This window comes from Salmo trutta, chromosome 14 (genome assembly GCF_901001165.1).
Source record: "Salmo trutta chromosome 14, fSalTru1.1, whole genome shotgun sequence".
NCBI lineage: Eukaryota > Metazoa > Chordata > Actinopteri > Salmoniformes > Salmonidae > Salmo > Salmo trutta.
Genome location: NC_042970.1, coordinates 22,653,327 through 22,672,248, shown reverse-complemented (window position 1 = coordinate 22,672,248; position 18,922 = coordinate 22,653,327). Strand labels below are relative to the sequence as shown.

At 43.0% G+C, this 18,922-nt stretch overlaps 1 protein-coding gene across 3 annotated transcripts in view; it reads left to right on the top strand.

Moving 5' to 3' along the window:
* The window catches only part of LOC115207643 (protein kinase C delta type), a 46,455-nt gene extending 28,623 nt beyond the window's left edge, over positions 1 to 17,832 (top strand). Inside the window, exons 2-18 of one of the 3 annotated variants that reach the window (XM_029774938.1) lie at positions 5,594 to 5,702; positions 5,859 to 5,991; positions 6,726 to 6,995; positions 9,510 to 9,678; positions 10,351 to 10,382; positions 10,568 to 10,653; positions 11,517 to 11,646; positions 12,035 to 12,135; positions 12,248 to 12,341; positions 12,511 to 12,632; positions 14,264 to 14,437; positions 14,627 to 14,718; positions 14,881 to 14,943; positions 15,059 to 15,197; positions 15,368 to 15,556; positions 16,000 to 16,128; positions 16,296 to 17,832. In XM_029774938.1, the coding sequence (XP_029630798.1) occupies positions 5,883 to 5,991; positions 6,726 to 6,995; positions 9,510 to 9,678; positions 10,351 to 10,382; positions 10,568 to 10,653; positions 11,517 to 11,646; positions 12,035 to 12,135; positions 12,248 to 12,341; positions 12,511 to 12,632; positions 14,264 to 14,437; positions 14,627 to 14,718; positions 14,881 to 14,943; positions 15,059 to 15,197; positions 15,368 to 15,556; positions 16,000 to 16,128; positions 16,296 to 16,454 (2,058 nt within the window). In that variant the 5' untranslated portion in view covers positions 5,594 to 5,702; positions 5,859 to 5,882 and the 3' untranslated portion in view covers positions 16,455 to 17,832. Of the gene's footprint in view, positions 1 to 3,466; positions 3,734 to 5,593; positions 5,703 to 5,858; positions 5,992 to 6,725; positions 6,996 to 9,509; positions 9,679 to 10,350; positions 10,383 to 10,567; positions 10,654 to 11,516; positions 11,647 to 12,034; positions 12,136 to 12,247; positions 12,342 to 12,510; positions 12,633 to 14,263; positions 14,438 to 14,626; positions 14,719 to 14,880; positions 14,944 to 15,058; positions 15,198 to 15,367; positions 15,557 to 15,999; positions 16,129 to 16,295 lie in introns of those variants that run through there. The other 2 variants (XM_029774939.1, XM_029774936.1) reach the window with 2 other exon arrangements.
* The last annotated feature ends 1,090 nt before the right edge of the window (positions 17,833 to 18,922 follow it).

The window sequence follows — 18,922 nt, the reverse complement described above, 5'->3', positions numbered from 1 at the left end:
CATAATAGTGATAATGTAGCCAAAACGAAGCTCTCGGCCTAAACCTGCCTGCCCTGTTTGGGCAGGGCCCTGTGGTTAATGCTAAGGCCACTCCCTCCCCCTCTAAAGACGTCTCTCTGCTGTATGCCTACCTCTCTACGCATGTATATCCCTTACCTAAAGATATCTTTATGAAGATGTAACCAGAGGGCTTTGGTGGTATCCAGATTTCCATGTCGTTGCTGTACCATACCGGAGTATACAGTCTTACTGGAAGTGCACACAAGGGGTGCCATTTAATTCCAAACTGTTTTTGTTGCTGTAGTGAAAGAAAAATGCTAACAAATTACTAACGAAGGGTCATAGCAGACCCTAGCTAATTGCAAGGGCAGACAACCCAGCTCATAATGTTATACTACTATTTTAAAAGGCTACTCATAGCTTGCTGCACGCACAAAACACATTTAGGCAGCAGGGATCCTGAACCAGGAGGGGATTGTTTGTCTCCGCTGTAACCAAGAAGCTTGCTCTTGCAAGCTAGCTACTTACATGTAGCTAGCAAATGAACAAACCAAATGCATATTTGGCACATCTTAGATGGTAAAACTGCTATAAACTATAAATTATCACAAAAAGGGTTCCTGAGCCAGCCCCCAAAAGTTTGGGAACCCCTGGTGTTGCGCACCACCCCCCAAAAATGACGGTATTGATACTCATTTTCAGGCCAGTTGGTACATACTAGCAAAACGCATAACCATCAAACCAGACAGGTAAATTCAGGGCATATAACACAACCCAAGGCAAGGACAAATAGCCTTAAATCTACAGTTTTATATAGAGGCATAGCTGACTGGAACTCTTTACCAATCCATTTTTCTCAGGAAAAAAGTAAATCCACCTTAAAGAAAAAAATAAAACAACATCTAATGTGAAAGACCATATGACTGGAGAGGAAATAGAAAGTATCAACTGAATGTTAAATGTGTTTCCTGTCAGATATTTTAATTGTCTGTATTGTCTACTTGTTAAATGTTTGTAAAGTCTTCATTTGTAATTGTAATGTCTTACTAGTTTTTTTTTTTTTTTTTTTACAATCGCTTACACACTAAAAGTGGCACACTCAGTAAAACCATTAACTCGTGTACCTAATCTTCAGACCAAGTCTGCAAAACTGCAAGCACATTATCTGCTTTACACTCAGTTTGTAATTATAAAACACACTTTGTGCAAAACACTAAACACAGTTCTCTACATTAGACACATCATTCAAAACTAATAGGTCTTGTGTTTGGTTTGGAAAACACTGCCATTCAAAATGCCACACTCATTTAACGATTACCTAAACCCATAGAAATCAGAGCTTGAGCACTATAAATAGGCTTCAGGTTGGCTTTCTTGTTTTGGACAACAATGGAGGCCAATTTTGGAGAGTGATTTAGAGGAGGAGGAGTGAGGGTAAGAGGGGGACGAGGACAAGGAGGAGACCTGTGGTGACATAGACGAGGGGCCATGCCAGGGCTGGATACGCCACTCCAGACGCTACTTCCCCCGCTGTTTAGCCAGAGAGAACATCGCTTGTAATGTTGATGAGGTGCTGTGGCCAGACCCAAATAGGAGACAGGATGCACCCTAATTGAATTTTTTTCTTTATAGAAGCAATCCTATTTGTTTATCTTCTACTATATTTGTTTTGTCTGTTTACTGTTCATCCTGAAATCTGGATGAAAATACAATGTTTTGAGAAAGAAATATATTAAATTTTTCCCCCCTTGCATTTCTGTTTATAGTGTAAATATATACTGAATATGCATACATATTGTATATATTTGTGCACATACATGTACATGTGAGTGCTATGACAAACTGCCATGGACTCCACTGAACATGTAAAAGACAAGATAGTAGTGTTTTTCATTTGTCACATCCATGTGTAGTTGGCGTGTATAGGAGCTAATCATTTGATGGTTTGTATTTAGAGTTTTGATGCAAAAGCACCATTTTGAGAAGAGTTAAAATAGTTTTGAATTAAGTGTTTGGTTTTGCAAGAGGTGTGTGGGTTTTGTGGGTAGAATCTAGAGAAAAGGAGCCATAGTTTCAGAAATCATGTGTAAACAATTGTCAAAAACGAATTGGGGATGGACTCCGGGAAGATCAGCTAACGTTACGGCGTTGGCTAATGGGGATCCTAATAAAAATTCTAATTATTGAGTATTTCAAAATACCCCAGTATACTGCATAAACGGTATAGCGCCAAAGCCAGACATAATCGTGGCTATGTCTCTGCTCATGCTGCTGTTTCTATCATTTGTTTTTAGAATCAACTAAAGGAGCAGTAGAATGAGATTGTTATGAAAGAGACCAAGAAGTGGTCACATGGGAACTAATCACTTCTTTCAGTCAGTTCTATTCACTGGAAGTTTCACTTGTCTTCTGGAGTACTGTATACTTGGTGGAGAATATTGAGATGTACTGTATGACTAATCGTGCTTTATCTCACACTAGTCTTGTTCCAAGAAATGTTCCTCCTTCAAACATGTCCTCTGAAGAGTTAATATACCCTACATAGGGATTTACTGTATATAGTTACATATAACTAGACCATAACTAGACATTGCAGTAAAAATCCCACCTAAGTATTCATTTCAATAAGTATTACTTCCTTGAAGGTCACAACTGTGTCATTTGCATATTCCTTGGTGATGTATATGGTGACATTTAACTGGAAATGTGTCACCCAGCCCTCATTTTTTCTCGTCTTGTTTCAGTAACTACTCCTTAACTTCCTCATTGGTGTACTTTCAGCGTTCCTTGTGTCTGCATGTTACTGTGTGTCATCCATAAAGACATGCCACATGTAGCTACTATATTATAAACACAGACCTAACATGTGACATTCCAGTTGTATATTTATGCTTTCTCTGGCCCTTTTAATTCCAGCACACAAGCGTAATATTTACATAACAGCCTAATCTAAATAGCACAATTGAGGACTTCAACACACAGAAACCTATTCTATCAGTGGTCTGTCCAAATGGATGTCTCTGACTCCCCGCTCGAGGTCCATAGTCTGCATGTTGGTCATGTTTCATTTTTTACAAATGACAACTAGCCTGCCTTCCAGTATGCTGCCCCTCTCCACGGTTCCCCTCCATCTCCCTCTTTCCCCTCTCTTCTCCTATTTTCTCTGCCCACTCTCTCCCCAGATGCCTTTGCAAATGTTTTCCACTCTCTTTGGGGAGACAACAGCTCTCTTTTACAGCACTGTATGTGTATATGGCTGCCTGTCTACAATAGAGCGCAAATTAAATTGCTATGTGTATGCTGGTATTTTACAGTGTTTTGCAATGTATTACTGTGAGCTGTTTGACCGCTGGCACTGAGTCTATAGTTGCTTTTCGACTGGTTGCCAGGTTAATTCCAAAGTCTACTTCCTGAAGCTGTGTGCGTGTGTGCGAAGGAAGACTGGTAGAGTTTCACTCAACTGTTTTACCCCTATTGACTTCAGGCTGCTCCGAACTACTGTCCTTCAGACACAGAGAAACCAGATCCAAGCCAGACAGTGTGGACATGTTCATCGATTTAAAACTAAACCAGCTCAGACAGTAACCCTACATAGAATGGTATTGGAGGAAAACCAGTCTACAAACATGGACCAGCTCATTTTATTCTAACCTAATGAAACCAGAACAAGTTCTGACTTCAGTCGCCGTGAGCTGAAAGCCACAAGGTGTTCTAGACTACCTAGCTAACCCAGGTAATGACATGAAATAATGTGAAAATGAGCATGAAAACAAAGCAGTGTCCTGATTTTTTAAAAACGTTTTACACCCAAGGGCACTCTGTACCACTATGGCAGTACATTGGCAGTGCATACATACACTGCTTGCTGAGAAGTTAAAGGATAAGACCATATCATATCCTTTGCTAATACCACATGTACACAGAGTACTACACTGTTGTAACACTATAGAGCTTTGATATGAACAGCCACAGGACAGCCAAGTGGCTTGAGTCATGAGATGTATCCGTAGCTGGGTTACAAGGGAGTAGTACTTCTCTGAAAATACTCTTCGTTAATCCACATGATTATGCTCACAAAGACTCAAAAGAGGAAAGTAGGGTAGTTATGACACAAAGCTCATAAGAAAACCACTGTGGAAATTCTTGAAGGAATTCTGTGGGATTTCATGGCTGCTTGGGGGATTATGATGTAGGCTAATTCTGCCTCTTTGGCATGCTAACTCATACGATTTGTAGCTCTGCTCCTCTAATTTTCCGTTCTGAAGTAGCCTTTCTGATATAAGAAGGTAGCTCACCACTCACTGTCCATTGGTCCTGTTGCGTTATGCAAGACATGGATTCCACAAAATCTAGTGGAAGAACAAGAGGTGTCATAATCCCAGAAACGACATGAAATTCTTTAATAAGCAACTGAAGAGGACTGCTGTCACCTTTTTGAAATTGCTGGGAGGAGTAAGCTGAGTGACCAGTCTTACTGGACTTACCAGTTCACATTTATTCAGCCAACGTTATGGATCCTTTCAAGGTGTGCAGCCTGTCATATGAAAACAAGGCATGTCGCCCCCCGTTGGGCCAATCGAGATTACTATAGCTCCCGCCTTGGGCCAATCATTGTAATGTTGCAAATGCCGGATCTCTATGGCAAGACTCATCGTTCACCCAAGTTTTATCAAATTCTGGCCAGCAGGTAGCCTCGGTTAGAGCGTTGGGCCAGTAACTGAAAAGTTGCTGGTTTGAATACTAGAGCTGACAAAGTGAAAAGAATCCGTTGCTGTGCCCTTGGGCAAGGCAAAGTGCTCCAGGGGCGCTGTACAACGGTGACCCCTGACCGTGACCCCACTCCCTGCGGTTGTCTCAGGGCGAGTTGGGATATGCAACAAAAAACACGTTTCGTAACAGGACAAATATAAGCACCCCCCCCAAATGATTCTAATTCTAAAATCGGGCCAGTGCTGTCTGAGATATCGCATGTGACTAACCTACTAATGGTTGGAAACAGAGCCACAGTCCCTCCCTGATTTTATCGCGGGGCACAATTAGTAGTTAGTGTAGCTTTGGGGGCATATGAGCAACGTTGTCAGACCTTTTGTGGTTCGTAAGAACGTCAAGGTCACAAAAAGCGTGCTGGCCATGGTCCTCTGTTGCATATCCAGTCAGCTCTGCTAACACTCAGTTCTGAGAGCTCACAGACCTCATCACGGTGTTGTTTCCTCTCCTCTATGATGCTCCTGGGTTCTGCTCTGGTAGGGGTTCTATATCACTATATCGGCAAAACCGACCTCAACCTTTTTGGGTCAAATATGGAAGGCTCTTGCAGGAGTAGGGATCTGGTTGGCCTCATTACCCAGAGAAGGACCCCTAGGACTACATCTCAATGGTCTGATCCGTGTCTGTCTATATCAGCCAGAAAAACACATCTAAAGGAGCAGGGTGGATGGACACTATTAGCGGAGGGGAAGGAAATGCCAGCGCACCAGATTTAGAACACTCCCTCTCAGGGAATTAATATGTCATGTGAATCTGATCCCATTGATTTTTCTGTCTGATTCTCCTTTTTTTCGCTGGCTTGTATTGTTCTCATTCTCTCACACAGTTTGCGGAACGGGAGAGGGATTTTCTTCGGAGTCTTTCACAACAGTCTCTCTTCCCTCTGTGATGTCTTGATGAAGGGCTTTATTTCAGCATTAGCACGGCGTGTGACAGTGGGTAGCTTCCACTTCCTCTGTATTTCCTGTCTCTTTGGCAATCGCTGCCCACAGCTGTGTCTACTTCTTGTTTTAGGATATGTGTTGTGTGCTGTGAACTTATGTCTGTATTTCATAATTATAATCCTGACTGTGTCTGTCTATGTTTTACAGGAGACTGCTGGATGAGTGGTCACCATGTCTCCCTTCTTACGCATAGCCTTTAATGCGTTTGATGTGGGCATCTTGCCACCCCTGACTGATGCTCCCTTCTGTGCAATTAAGATGAAGGAGTCCCTCAGCACTGGTCAGTAGCATTACCCATGGGGTACTACTCAGTGGTGGGGAAAAAGTACCCAATTGTAATACTTGAGTGAAAGTAGAGATGCCTTAATAGAAAATGACTCAAGTAAAAGTGAAAGCCACTCACTAAAGTACTACTTGAGTAAAAGTATTTGGTTTTAAATATACTCAAGTATCAAAAGTAAATGTTATTGCTAAAAGATACTTAAGTATAAGAAATAAAAGTATAAATGATTTCAAATTCCTTATATTAAGCAAACCAAAAGGTACCATTTTCTTGTTTTTTTTTCATTTACGGATAGCCAGGGGCACACAGCAACACTCAGACATCATTTACAAATGAAGCATGTGTATTTAGTGAGTCCGCCAGATAAGAGTCAGTAGGGATGACCAGGGATGTTCTCTCGATAAGTGTGTGAATTGGACCATTTTCCTGTCCTGCTAAACAGGGAAAATGTAAGGAGGTAAAAGTACATTACATTATTTTCTTTAGGAATGTAGTGAAGTAAAAGTTGTCAAAAATATAAGTAGTTTAGTACAGATACCCCAAAAACACAACTACTTTACACCACTGGTACTACCAAACTAGGATTGTGTGTGTGTGTGTGTGTGTGTGTGTGTGTATACATACACTCTTTTCTCTCTCCCTCCCTTTCACATGTACACATACACACTTTGTCATGCACATGTGTAAGCTGTTGTGGTGGTGGTGTAACCTGTCTCTCTCTCTCTCTCCAGAGCGGGGGAAGACCCTAGTCCAGAGGAAACCCACTATGTACCCTGCCTGGAAGTCCACTTTCGATGCCCACATCTACGAGGGCCGTGTCCTCCAAGTGGTTCTGATGAAGACCGCGGAGGAGCCATTGGCCGAGGCCACGGTGGGTGTGTCTGTGCTGGCTGAGCGCTGTAAGAAGGGCAACGGCTGTGCTGAATTCTGGGTAGACCTGCAGCCTTCTGGGAAGATTCAGATGGTCGTCCAGTTCTTTGTGGAGGACACAGACACAGCAGGTAGTAAGCCAAACAAACAGGCTCTCAATCTAGCATTTACTGTATGTCTCTGTCGCTCTCTGTACTCTCCAGCACTCAAACACACTGGCTACAGAGAGTAAACAGTGGCCTCCAGGCTGCCAGGCCAGCTTGTCACATGGCGCTCAGCCTAGCAGCCATACAGGCCCTGGAAGGGGGATTGTGTGTATCTAGGAGCTGGCATAGGACCCAGACCCAGGGGGAATCTGTGTGTTAGTGTCCCAGTCAGGCTGTACCTGCTCTGGGTCGGCCCAGGGTAGGAGAGGGGGTAGGCTGGAGCAGCATCCATCATACCCCCTCTCTCTGCAGGTTTCCTGAAAAGCAGCTCAGACTGGTATTTTTAGGCCTATGTGTCTGATTAGCCCTCTCTCCCCGACTGTCACCAGCATGTGTCCAGAGTTGGCAGGTGGGAGCATCTCCTCTCAAAACATACACACCAGTCAAAGGAATGAGATGGCAAGGAGGAAATGTGTTAGTCTCCCATTTTCTCATTAGTCTCCTGTCTTTTACTCCATCTTCCCATCTGTGTCCTCCTCCTTCACCCTCTTTTGTGTCTTCTCACAGTCATTTCAGTTTTATTTTCTTTGTTTACCTCTCTCACGCCTTTCCATGACCTTTGACCGAGTCCCCTTGGCTTGTGTCAAATATGGTGAATAAATAAGATTGTTTACTCAGGCCATTCACTATTGACAAAAATTGTCATGGTTCCTGTCTGTGTAAGTGGGCTTTCCCTCTCTTGCGTGAAACCAGGGTCTCATTTGCAAGGGAGCCCCGTGAACATGAACATACAATACATAATATCAATACAATACATACAACAAGATTATTCAAAACAAACGCCTTTCACGTATCACCTCCCTTAAACTCCATCTAAACTTTCCCGCGTGAACTGACGGTTTCTCCATAATATCTGGCATGCTCACTTGAAAGGGGAACAGCTGGCTCTGGTGTACTTAGTGTTCTCGCCCCACCCTGAAAGATTAGTTAGCAAAACATTTGGGAGCAGAGTATCTCGCTTTTCTCTTCTGTCTCTGGTTTGCATCAGCTGCAGCCACATTTTGCAGAAGGCCATTCTCACTGTTTACTCTGAAAGTCAAAGAATTGTGACCTGACCTCATTCTTTAGATGACTTTTCCTTAATCTTCCCCAATTTGATGTTTAAAGAGATTCTCCAGTACTTTTGCATAATTTTTAGCCAGTAGTTCTGAAAGTAGCTCTCACGAGCCAAAAGTGTCCCCTGAAAATGTCATATTTTATGTCACATATGTGCACCAAAAGTCATTGCGCTCTCTCTCACTCTGCTGTGTGTGAATCTTGCTAGCTGTCACTCAAATGGTGAGGGGCTGAAGTTCATTGGCTAGAACTCTAATTGCTAGGGGGAGAGACCTGAAAATAGCTGTGCAGTAACGCTCCCCATCCCAGACAGAGCTTGAGAGGATCTGCAGGGAAGAATGGAAAAAACTCCCGAATTACAGGTGTCCCAAGCTTGTAGTGTCATACCCAAGAAGACTTGTGCTTCAATAAAGTCCTGAGTAAATGGTCTGAATAATTATGTAAATGTGATATTTACTCCTTTTTTTATACATTTGTAAACATTTCTAAAAACCTGTTTTTACTTCGTCGTTATGGGGTATTGTGTGTAGATTGATGGGGGGGAAACAATTTAATACATTTTAGAACATTCTATAATACTTTCCGAATGCACTTTATGAACTACACATTGACACATCCTGCCCAAAGCAGGAGGATAACAAGTACTTAGTAGTCGCCAAAGTTCCAGAGCATGTCTTTAATAAGCAAATGTATAATCTCTAATGCTGAGATATCTGTGTAGACGGGCAATAATTTATGTGGGTTTAGAATATAACAATGTAGATACAGGGCACATTATTATGTTTTGCAGTAGTGTAAAGTACTTAAGTATTACTTAACTAGTTTTTTGGTGTATTTGTATTTTACGGTTTTATATTTTTGAGAACTTTCACTTTTACTTCTACATTCCTGTAATAATGTACTTTTTACTCCATACATTTTCCCTGTTTAGCAGGACAGGAAAATGCTCCAATTCACACACATATCAAGAGAACATCCCTGGTCATCCCTACTGCCTCTGATCTGGCACTCACTAAATACACATGCTTTGTTTGTAAATTATGTTGGAGTGTGCCCCTGACTATCTGTAAATTTAAAAAACACAAGTTGTGCGGTTTGCTTAATATAAGAAATGTACAATTATATTAAGTATATTTTAGCAATTACATTTAAGTATGTTTAAAACCAAATACTTTTAGACTTTTACTCAACTAGTATTTTACTGGGTGACTCAGTTTTACTTGTCATTTTCTATTGTTACAAACTCTTTTAATTTCCACCAAGGTACCATTTTTAGCTCACAATGTAACACAATATCTAAAAATATCCCCCATAGCAGACACAATGGTATATGATTGAGTACATAGAATAATGAATTGTAATATTGTTATGTGTCCCGAGCAGCGTTTAAGTCGAACGTGAAGGGGTGTGAAGAGGAGGACGGGGCGATGACACTGACCCGAAGGAGAGGAGCCATTAAACAGGCCAAGGTCCACTTCATCAAGAACCATGAGTTCACAGCCACCTTCTTCGGACAGCCCACCTTCTGCTCTGTCTGCCGGGAGTTTGTCTGGTGAGAGACGCAGACCACCCCATCCAAACACCACCGTGACCACCACACTGACCATGACAAAGACCGTTGAGCTTTCAACCTGTTTTACAAGCGTGTCGTTTTGCTACACAACGGTATTATGCCTGGGCTTTGCAGTTAACCACAGTACAGAGACAGTCGACTGATTACCCCAAAACCAGCCTCCCATGGGGCCTCTAAGTAGACCAATTAACAGCTCTAATTGATGCATAACTGGAGCAATCTGTCCAACAATAACAGTAAAACTGGCTGACAGTGCCTGTTCTGTGAGCTGTGTGAGTTGCTGTGTGAGTCGCTGTGTGAGTCGCTGTCTGGGGAAAACCCACAGGGTGTTGCTGCAATGTTCCAACAATGTCAGCACAATTACTAGTGCAGGGCTGCCCCCTTCCTGCCAGAGGAGAACGTTGCTATTGGTGCCTTATGGTGACAGGTTGAGGAATGACCAATGTCTCTAGTGTGTGTGGATGGTATAGTTTGTGCAAAAGATGAATGAGTGTCTCTCCTCTCATTCTATTAAACTACCATTGTTTATTGTCACTGTCAATACTTTATATTGAGATATTCTTACTATCTGTCAGTATGCCTTTTGGGAAAAGTGCACAAAGATTAGTAATTTATTGTATGAATCTTCACCCTGTTTTTCTTTCCAAACAGGGGATTCAACAAGCAAGGATACAAGTGCAGACGTGAGTCTCTGACCTTGCCGTTAAAATGTTTCACTATATGGAAGTTGTTTTGGTGCTTGGAGTGAAACATCCAAAGCGTTCACTCTGCAATAATTTACTCCCAAAAATATACACGCATTTCTCATATCAATAAGTGAATATCTTAACTAGCAGCTTTCCCTAATGTGGCTTTATCTCTGTCTCAGAATGCAACGCCGCCATCCACAAGAAATGTATTGACAAAATCATCGGGAGGTGCACAGGAACAGCTGCCAACAGCAGAGACACTATGGTGAGCAACATGACCTCACCTCCCAAAACATATAAAAAACCTGGATATAATACTGTGTGGCCAACTGTCACCATGTAACCTACTGTAGATGGTGTTTGAAGATCAGTTTTCTATGGAGTGATTCCCTTGATTTATACGTTCACTAGGGTCGTAATTTTTCCATGTTTTCTCTGATCGCATCGGAGTCATGCAGCTGTGCGAACTGTACCACGTTATTCTACATCCCTCAATAGGCAAGACGAGATTTGACCAGGAGAACTGTGTCAGGCAAATCAATAGGCTTGTGTTTAAAACTGAACAGTGGTGCTTCATTCCAGCTGTAATTTAGCTCAAAATTCAAAAGGCGCTCGCACATCTGAGCTCTGGCGAAGGCTGTGAGGCCGATACATAAAGCTTATTAAAGAGCAGTGATACTATCAGGAGCAGTGTGCGGGTTCCTTCTTTTTTCTCATTTTATTCAGCTGTAATTTAGCTAGCACGGGACCAAAGTAGCCAGTATGGTGCCTGTGGATTCAGCATAGGACAGTTATTACCAGTAGTGGAGCACTTTTGACTAGTGTTGCAGTGTTGCAGCCATGGAGTACTAGAAAGACATAGTATTTGCAGCCGTGGGATCAGCTCTATAGCACCTGTGGCAGTTAGGATAGAGAGGCCTTCTCTTCAGGGCCTGTATGGGAACAGTACAGGTGGAGTGGTTGGCAAGTCAGTGCTGTGAGGGAAGAGAGGGTGGAGTCAGTCCACAAGTTAACGGTGTAGGTGTGTGCCCCTGTCCCCTCTCTCTTTCTCCCTGTGGGGCCCCACAGACAGTGCCCATGGGTACTATAGACTAGCTCATTGATGACGGGAGCTCTGTATATCCACAGTTCCAGAAGGAGCGCTTTAAGATCGACATGCCACATCGCTTCAAGATCCACAACTACATGAGCCCTACCTTCTGTGACCACTGTGGCAGTATGCTCTGGGGAATGGTCAAGCAGGGCCTCAAGTGTGAAGGTAGGTGTGTGGCCTCCATCTCTGTCTCTGTGTGTCTCTCTCTCAATTCAATTTCAATTTAAGGTGCTTTCTTGCATGGGAAACATATGTTTACATTGCCAAAGCAAGTGAAATAGATAATAAACAGAAGTAAAATAAACAATAACACATTTACAGTTAACATTACACTCAAATGTCATATTATGTCTATATACAGTGTTGTTACGATGAGCAAATAGTTAAAGTACAAAAGGGAAAATATATAAATATGGGTTGTATTTATTTACAATAGTGTTTGATAGAGAGAGAACAATCTTCAATCCACCCAATATTTGAACTCTGCCTCTTATTTATTTCCCTCCATTTTCTCCCAGCTACTGTCTTACTCTTCTCTCCTCTCTCCTGTCAGACTGTGGAATGAACTCCCATCACAAATGTGAGAAGAAAGTGGGAAATCTCTGTGGAATCAACCAGAAACTCCTGGCTGAGGCCCTCAACCAAGTTAGCCAAGTGAGAAAGCCAGGGACACCTGGTCATACCCACATTCAAACATACTCATGTATTTTATGGAGTCATGAATGCACATTCATAACCTTATTGTAATAGCATTATACCTCTTCAGAAATCCACAAGACGGTCTGAATCCAGCAACTCTGAGTCAACCGACATTGGAATCTACCAGGACTTCAACAAAAGCCCAGGAGCGGACCCTAGTGGTAAGAAGCTGTCACTGCTGCAGTTGAGAGCACATGCTATTCTGCAGTAAACAATATTTTGGTCCTTAACAATGTAGGTCTTTAGTTCTCTATTGTTTTTTGTGGGTCTTTATGTGTGTATGCATCTATTGACATTATGCCCATCTCTTTGTGTGTGTGTGTTCAACAGAAGGCTATGAGAAGCTGTGGGAGGGAGGTAGCCCTGCCCCAGCCAGCATCACCCCCAAGACCCGCCTCACCATTGACAGCTTTGTGTTCCACAAGGTGCTGGGCAAGGGCAGCTTTGGCAAGGTACAGTACAACCACTGCTACGTTCCTCATGCTCATGCCCCTGACACCCATGCACACAGACTCAATGGCCTTCAAACACATCACTTGCTAATACCGCTTTGTCTGAAAGGTTCCAGGGCACTCTTCAACTGCTGAGAGCCAACTTACTGTAGTGGTTTAGTTAGTATGTGACCCGTGTTATCTGTTGTTGGAATAGCTACAGTGCATCCAGAAAGTATTCAGACCCCTTGACTTTTTCCACGTTTTGTTACATTACAGCCTTATTCTAAAATGGATTCCATAAGAACATTTTCTCATCAATCTATACAAAATACCCCATAATCTTATTTACATAAGTATTCAGATGCTTTGCTATGAGCCTCAAAATTGAGCTCAGGTGTATCCTGTTTTCATTGATCATCCTTGATATGTTTCTACAACTTGATTGGTGTCCACCTGTGGTAAATGTAATTGATTGTACATGATTTGGGAAGGAACACACCTGTCTATGTAAGGTCACACGGTTGACAGTGAATGTCAGAGCAAAAACCAAGCCATGAGGTCGAAGGAATTGTCTGTAGAGCTCCGAGACAGGATTGTGTCGAGGCACAGATCTGGGGAAGGGTACCAAAACGTTTCTGCAGCATTTGAAGGTCCCCACAAACAGTGGTTTCATTCTTTCTTAAATGGAAGAAGTTTTGAACCACACTCTTCTTAGAGCTGGCCGCCTGGCCAAACTGAGCAATCTGGGGAGAAGGGCCTCTGTCAGGGAGAAGACCAAGAACCCGATGCTCACTCTGAAAAAGCTACAGAGATCCTCTGTAGAGATGGGAGAAACTTCCAGAAGGACAACCATCTCTGCAGCACTCTACCAATCAGGCCTTTATGGTAGAGTGGCCAGGCGGAAGCCACTCCTCAGTAAAAGACACAAGATTCTCTGGTCTGATGACACGATGAAGCATAGTGTGGCAGCATCATTTTGTGGGAATTTATTTCAGCTGCAGTTACTGGGAGACTAGTCAGGATCGAGGGAAAGATGAACGGGGCAAAATACAGAGAGATCTTTGATGAAAATCTGCTCCAGAGCGCGCAGAACCTCAGACTGGGGCGAAGGTTCACCTTCCAACAGGACAACGACCCTAAGCACACAGCCAAGACAACGCACGAGTGGCTTCGGAACAAGTCTCTGAATGTCCTTGAGTGGCCCAGCCACAGCCTGGACTTGAACCCCATCGAACGTCTCTGGAGAAACATGAAAATAGCTGTGCGTCAACACTCCCCATCCATCCTGACAGAGCTTGAGAGGATCTGCAGAGAAGAATGGGAGAAACTCCCATATCAAGCTTGTAGTGTCATACCCAAGAAGACTCGAGGCTGTAATCGCTGCTGAAGGTGCGTCAACAAGGTACTGAGTAAAGGGTCTGAATACTTATATAAATGTGATATTTCCGTTTTTTTATGTCTTATTAAATAGCAAACATTTCTAAATTCATTATGGAATGTGTGTAGATTGATGAGGGGGGAAAAACAATTGAATACATTTTAGAATAAGGCTGTAACCTAACAAAATGGCCTGCTCTGGTCTGATAGTTTAGTATGTTCAACATGAGTATGCAGCCCTGCTGTATCACCTCTCCTGTGTGGTGCTCCAGGTCCTGCTGGCTGAGCTGAGGGGGCGAGGGCAGTACTTTGCTGTGAAGGCCCTAAAGAAAGATGTGGTTCTGATGGATGATGATGTGGAGTGTACCATGGTGGAGAAGAGAGTCCTGGCCCTGGCCTGGGACAACCCCTTCCTCACACACCTCTACTCCACCTTCCAGACCAGGGTGAGACCCCTACCCCTCTCCATCCATCACTACCTCCACACGCACAGCCCTCCTGGAACAATTGTTCATCAGACTGATGTGTGTCACTCGACTTGGGTGTTTAGACAGTAGTTTAACTGATAGGATTGTGTGTGTGTGTGTGTGTGTGTGTGTGTGTGTGTGTGTGTGTGTGTGTGTGTGTGTTACCAGGAACACCTGTTTTTCGTGATGGAGTACCTGAATGGAGGAGACCTGATGTTCCACATACAGGATAAGGGTCGCTTTGACCTCTACAGAGCCACGTGAGTGACAGACTACAGTGTTCACTATCCACCAGAAACGAAGTAGTTATTTACTTAGAACTCACCCACGACAGTTTCATAGCAGGTTAAGGGCAGACTGTAGGCCTTTCGTAGGGATGATGCACCCAAAGTAATTTGCCCTCTACCACTCTTCTCCTCCAGGTTCTACTCAGCAGAGATCATAATTGGACTGCAGTTCCTCCACTCCAAAGGAATAATTTACAGGTGAGATCAATGAACTTTAATGGTCTCGTCTGGCCTTGCACTTGATTTCCCTTATTCATCCCTGTACTAGCGCTTAGTAGATGGACCCTCCCCTCCCAACCCTTCCCTGCTACAGGGACCTGAAGCTGGACAATGTGATGCTGGACAGAGACGGCCACATTAAGATCGCTGACTTTGGGATGTGCAAGGAGAACGTGTTTGGAGATAATCGGGCCACCACTTTCTGTGGGACGCCGGACTACATCGCACCAGAGGTGTGTGTGTGTGTGTGTGTGTGACTGTGTCTGTGCAGGATAGGGTATTGTAGGATTCTGTTTGTAAAGCAATTTACACACTCTGTCCTGTATTTGTAAGTCTGTGTTTTGACCCTGACTGTCGAAGATGACTCTTAACATTGTCCATGTGTATGTCTGTCCATCCTCAGATCCTGCTGGGACAGAAGTACACCTTCTCCGTGGACTGGTGGTCGTTTGGGGTACTGGTGTATGAGATGCTGATTGGCCAGTCTCCGTTCCAGGGTGATGACGAGGATGAGCTGTTTGAGTCCATCAGGATGGACGTGCCTCACTACCCTCGCTGGATCACCAAGGAGGCTAAGGACCTGTTGGAGAAGGTGCAGCTGCTGCTCATTCTCTTCTCTCACTAACTCCCCACACAGCCTTGACCTCCTTTTCACAACATTGTGTGCCTGTAAGTCTGTGACAGTGGGTGGCAGATTGGTGTCCACTAGTAAACAATGCAATCAGTCTTGCAATTTCACCTGAGTTTCATCAACACTAGCCATGCACACAGACATTCACACACAGCCGCACCTAGACTTACAGAGAAAGACAGGCATTGGAATGACACAATGTTGCCTGTGATTAAAAGGTTATTTTCCCTTACATATGCAAGCAATGTTCCCACACCCTTGTTACCTTGCTATTATATCCCTCTCAACCCTGCCCGTCTAAACACTCACAAGCTTTCACACATGCAGGCGCAAAAACACACACCTTAAACCCAAGCTGGATGCTTGTCCCAAAGCTGTTGCGTGTCTCTGTTCCCCATCCCTAGCTGTTTGAAAGAGACCCCAGTCGCAGGCTAGGTGTGGTGGACAACATCCGCAGCCACTCCTTCTTCAAGACCCTCAACTGGCCTGCCCTGGAGAAGAGACAGGTGGACCCCCCCTTCAAACCTAAAGTGGTACGATCTGGTTCTCTGGCTTTTAATGGAACTGTGGCTAGTGAAACTCACACACTAATGTTCTTTTCAGATTTGTTTACACCATATTAATTGTTTATTTGGAGTTGTGTTGTGAATGATGTTATTGGTCTCTTGTTGAACTGACAGCCCTTCTCTGCCAATCACAGAAAGGCCCCAATGACTGCAACAACTTTGACCGGGAGTTCCTGAGTGAGAAGCCCCGCCTCTCCCACACGGACAAGAACCTAATCGACTCTATGGACCAGACAGCCTTTGCAGGCTTCTCTTTCATCAACCCCAAGATGGAACGCATTATGGACAAATGAAGGCACAACAAGATTCCCCCATCTCTTCGTTCCAACCGCACCATTATAAACACATAGGAAAGGGAGGAGGAGGGGGAAACCAGTGTTGCATTTATCTCTGTGGTGGTTCCTTCAATAATGGTGTCTTTCTTTTCCTTGGGATCAAACCTTGAATCAGTCCATGTACTGTACTTTATCCCCCAACATACATCAACACAGTCATTCACACACACCCCATAGCTCAGACAGTTGTTTAATATTGTCCATGTTGAGATGTCAGGGGTCAAATGTGGCTCTCTCACACCCGTGTGCTCTGCCTACTGTATGCCACTCTTTCCCGTCCCATCATTCACATAATTGTTTTGTGTGTGTGTGTGTGTGTGTGTGTGTGGGGGGGGGTTACTGTCCTTGTGGGTACCAGAAGTCCTCACAAGGATAGTAAAACAGGGATAATTCAGACAAGTGAGGACATATTGCTGGTCTTCACAAGGAAAATGCTATTTTAGGCTTAGGGGTTAGGGTTAGAATTAAGGTTGGGGCTAGGGGTTACGGTTAGGAGTTAGGGTTAGGTATAGTTTGGGGTTAAGGTTAGATTTAGGGGTTAGGGAAAATAGGATTTTGGATGGGAATAAATTCTTTGGCCCCCACAAGGATAGCAATATAAAAGTGTGTGTGTGTTGGAGCACTCACTTACTGTGCATAAATGCATGCATGAATGAATATGTCTGAGTGACAGCATGAATCTCGAGTATATTTTAAATGTTTTATAATGAAAAGAACGTTTATACTTTTTGAGGTGCGAATTCAGTACCCTATGGAAGGTAAAATTAATTCAATTGAAAGGGTGATAAAAAAAACTAATTATAGAACACCCAAGTTAAAGGACCAGTAGAGGATGGTCTCTCACCATTGTCTGCCCATCCACATGATATAAAACTAAGGATTTGTAAATGGTACTGCAGCTTCCCCACTCTCTGGAACAAACCAGAGCTACTCTGATTCAGATCTGCGTTACGGTAGTGTCAAATGGAGTGGGACATCATATTGGAGGTAGTCAATGTAATGGTACTCTGCAGTCATTCGTTTTGAAGGTTATGGGTGTGTGTTGGTGGGGATTCCTTTAGCAAAAGAATGGATAAATTGGGTCTTGTCTTACTTGAATGTAGGTATTTTAAAAAGCAAATAATAATAATAATATGCTGTACATTATATTAAAATGGTATGTGCATTGCCTTCAGAAAGTATTCACACCCCTCGACTTTTTCCACATATTGGTGTTACAGCCTGAATTTAAAATTGATTACATTTAGATTTTTGGTCACTGGCCTACAAAAACAATAACCCATTATGTCAAAGTGGAATTGTTTGTTTTACAGATGAATTAAAAATCAAAAGCTTATGTCTTGAGTCAATAAGTATTCAACTCCTTTCTTAGGGCAAGCTTAAATTAATTCAGGAGTAAACATGTGCTTTTCAAGTCCCAAGTTGCATGGACTCACTTTGTGTGCAATAATAGTGTTTTTAACACAGACATAAAAGAAATGACCTCATCTCTGTACCCCACACATACAGTTATCTGTAAGGTCCTTCAGTCAAGCAGTGAATTTCAAACACAGATTCAACCTCAAAGACCAGGGTGGTTTTCCAATACCTTGTAAAGAAGGGTACCTATTCATAGATGGGTAAAAAAAACTAAAAAAACAAACACTGAATATTCCTTTGAGCATGGTAAAGTTATGACACTTTGTATGGTGTATCAATACACCCAGTCACTACAAAGATAAAGGCATCTTTCCTAACTCAGTTGCCAGACAGAAAGGAAACCGCTCAGGGATTTCACCATGAGGCCAATGGTGACTTTAAAACAGTTACAGAGTTTAATAGCTGTGACTGGAGAAAACTGAGGATGGATCAACAACATTATAGTTACTCCACAATACTAACCTAATACACAAAGTGAAAAGAAGGAAGCCTGTACAGAATAAAAATATTCCAACCAGGCACTAAAATAATACTGCAAAAAACATGGCAAAGCAATTCACTTGTCCTGAATACAAAGTGTTTGTTTGGGGCAAATCCAATACAAAACATTTCTGAGTACCACTCTCCATATTTTCAAGCATTGTGGTGGCTGCATCATCTTATGGGTATATGTGTAATCATTAAGGACTGGGGAGTTTTTCAGGATAAAATAGAAATGGAATTGAGCTAAGCACAGGCAAAATCCTAGAGGAAAACCTGGATCAGTCTGCTTTCCTTCAGACTCTGGAAGATAAATTCACCTTTCAGCAGGACAATAACCTAAAACACAAGGCAACATTGACACTGGTTGCTTACCAAGAAGACAGTGAATGTTCCGGAGTGGCCAAGTTACAGTTTTGACTTAAATCTATGGCAAAATCTATTGCAAAACCTGAAAATGGTTGTCTAGCAATGACCCACAACCAATTTGACAGAGCTTGAAGAATTCTGAATAGGAATAATGGGGA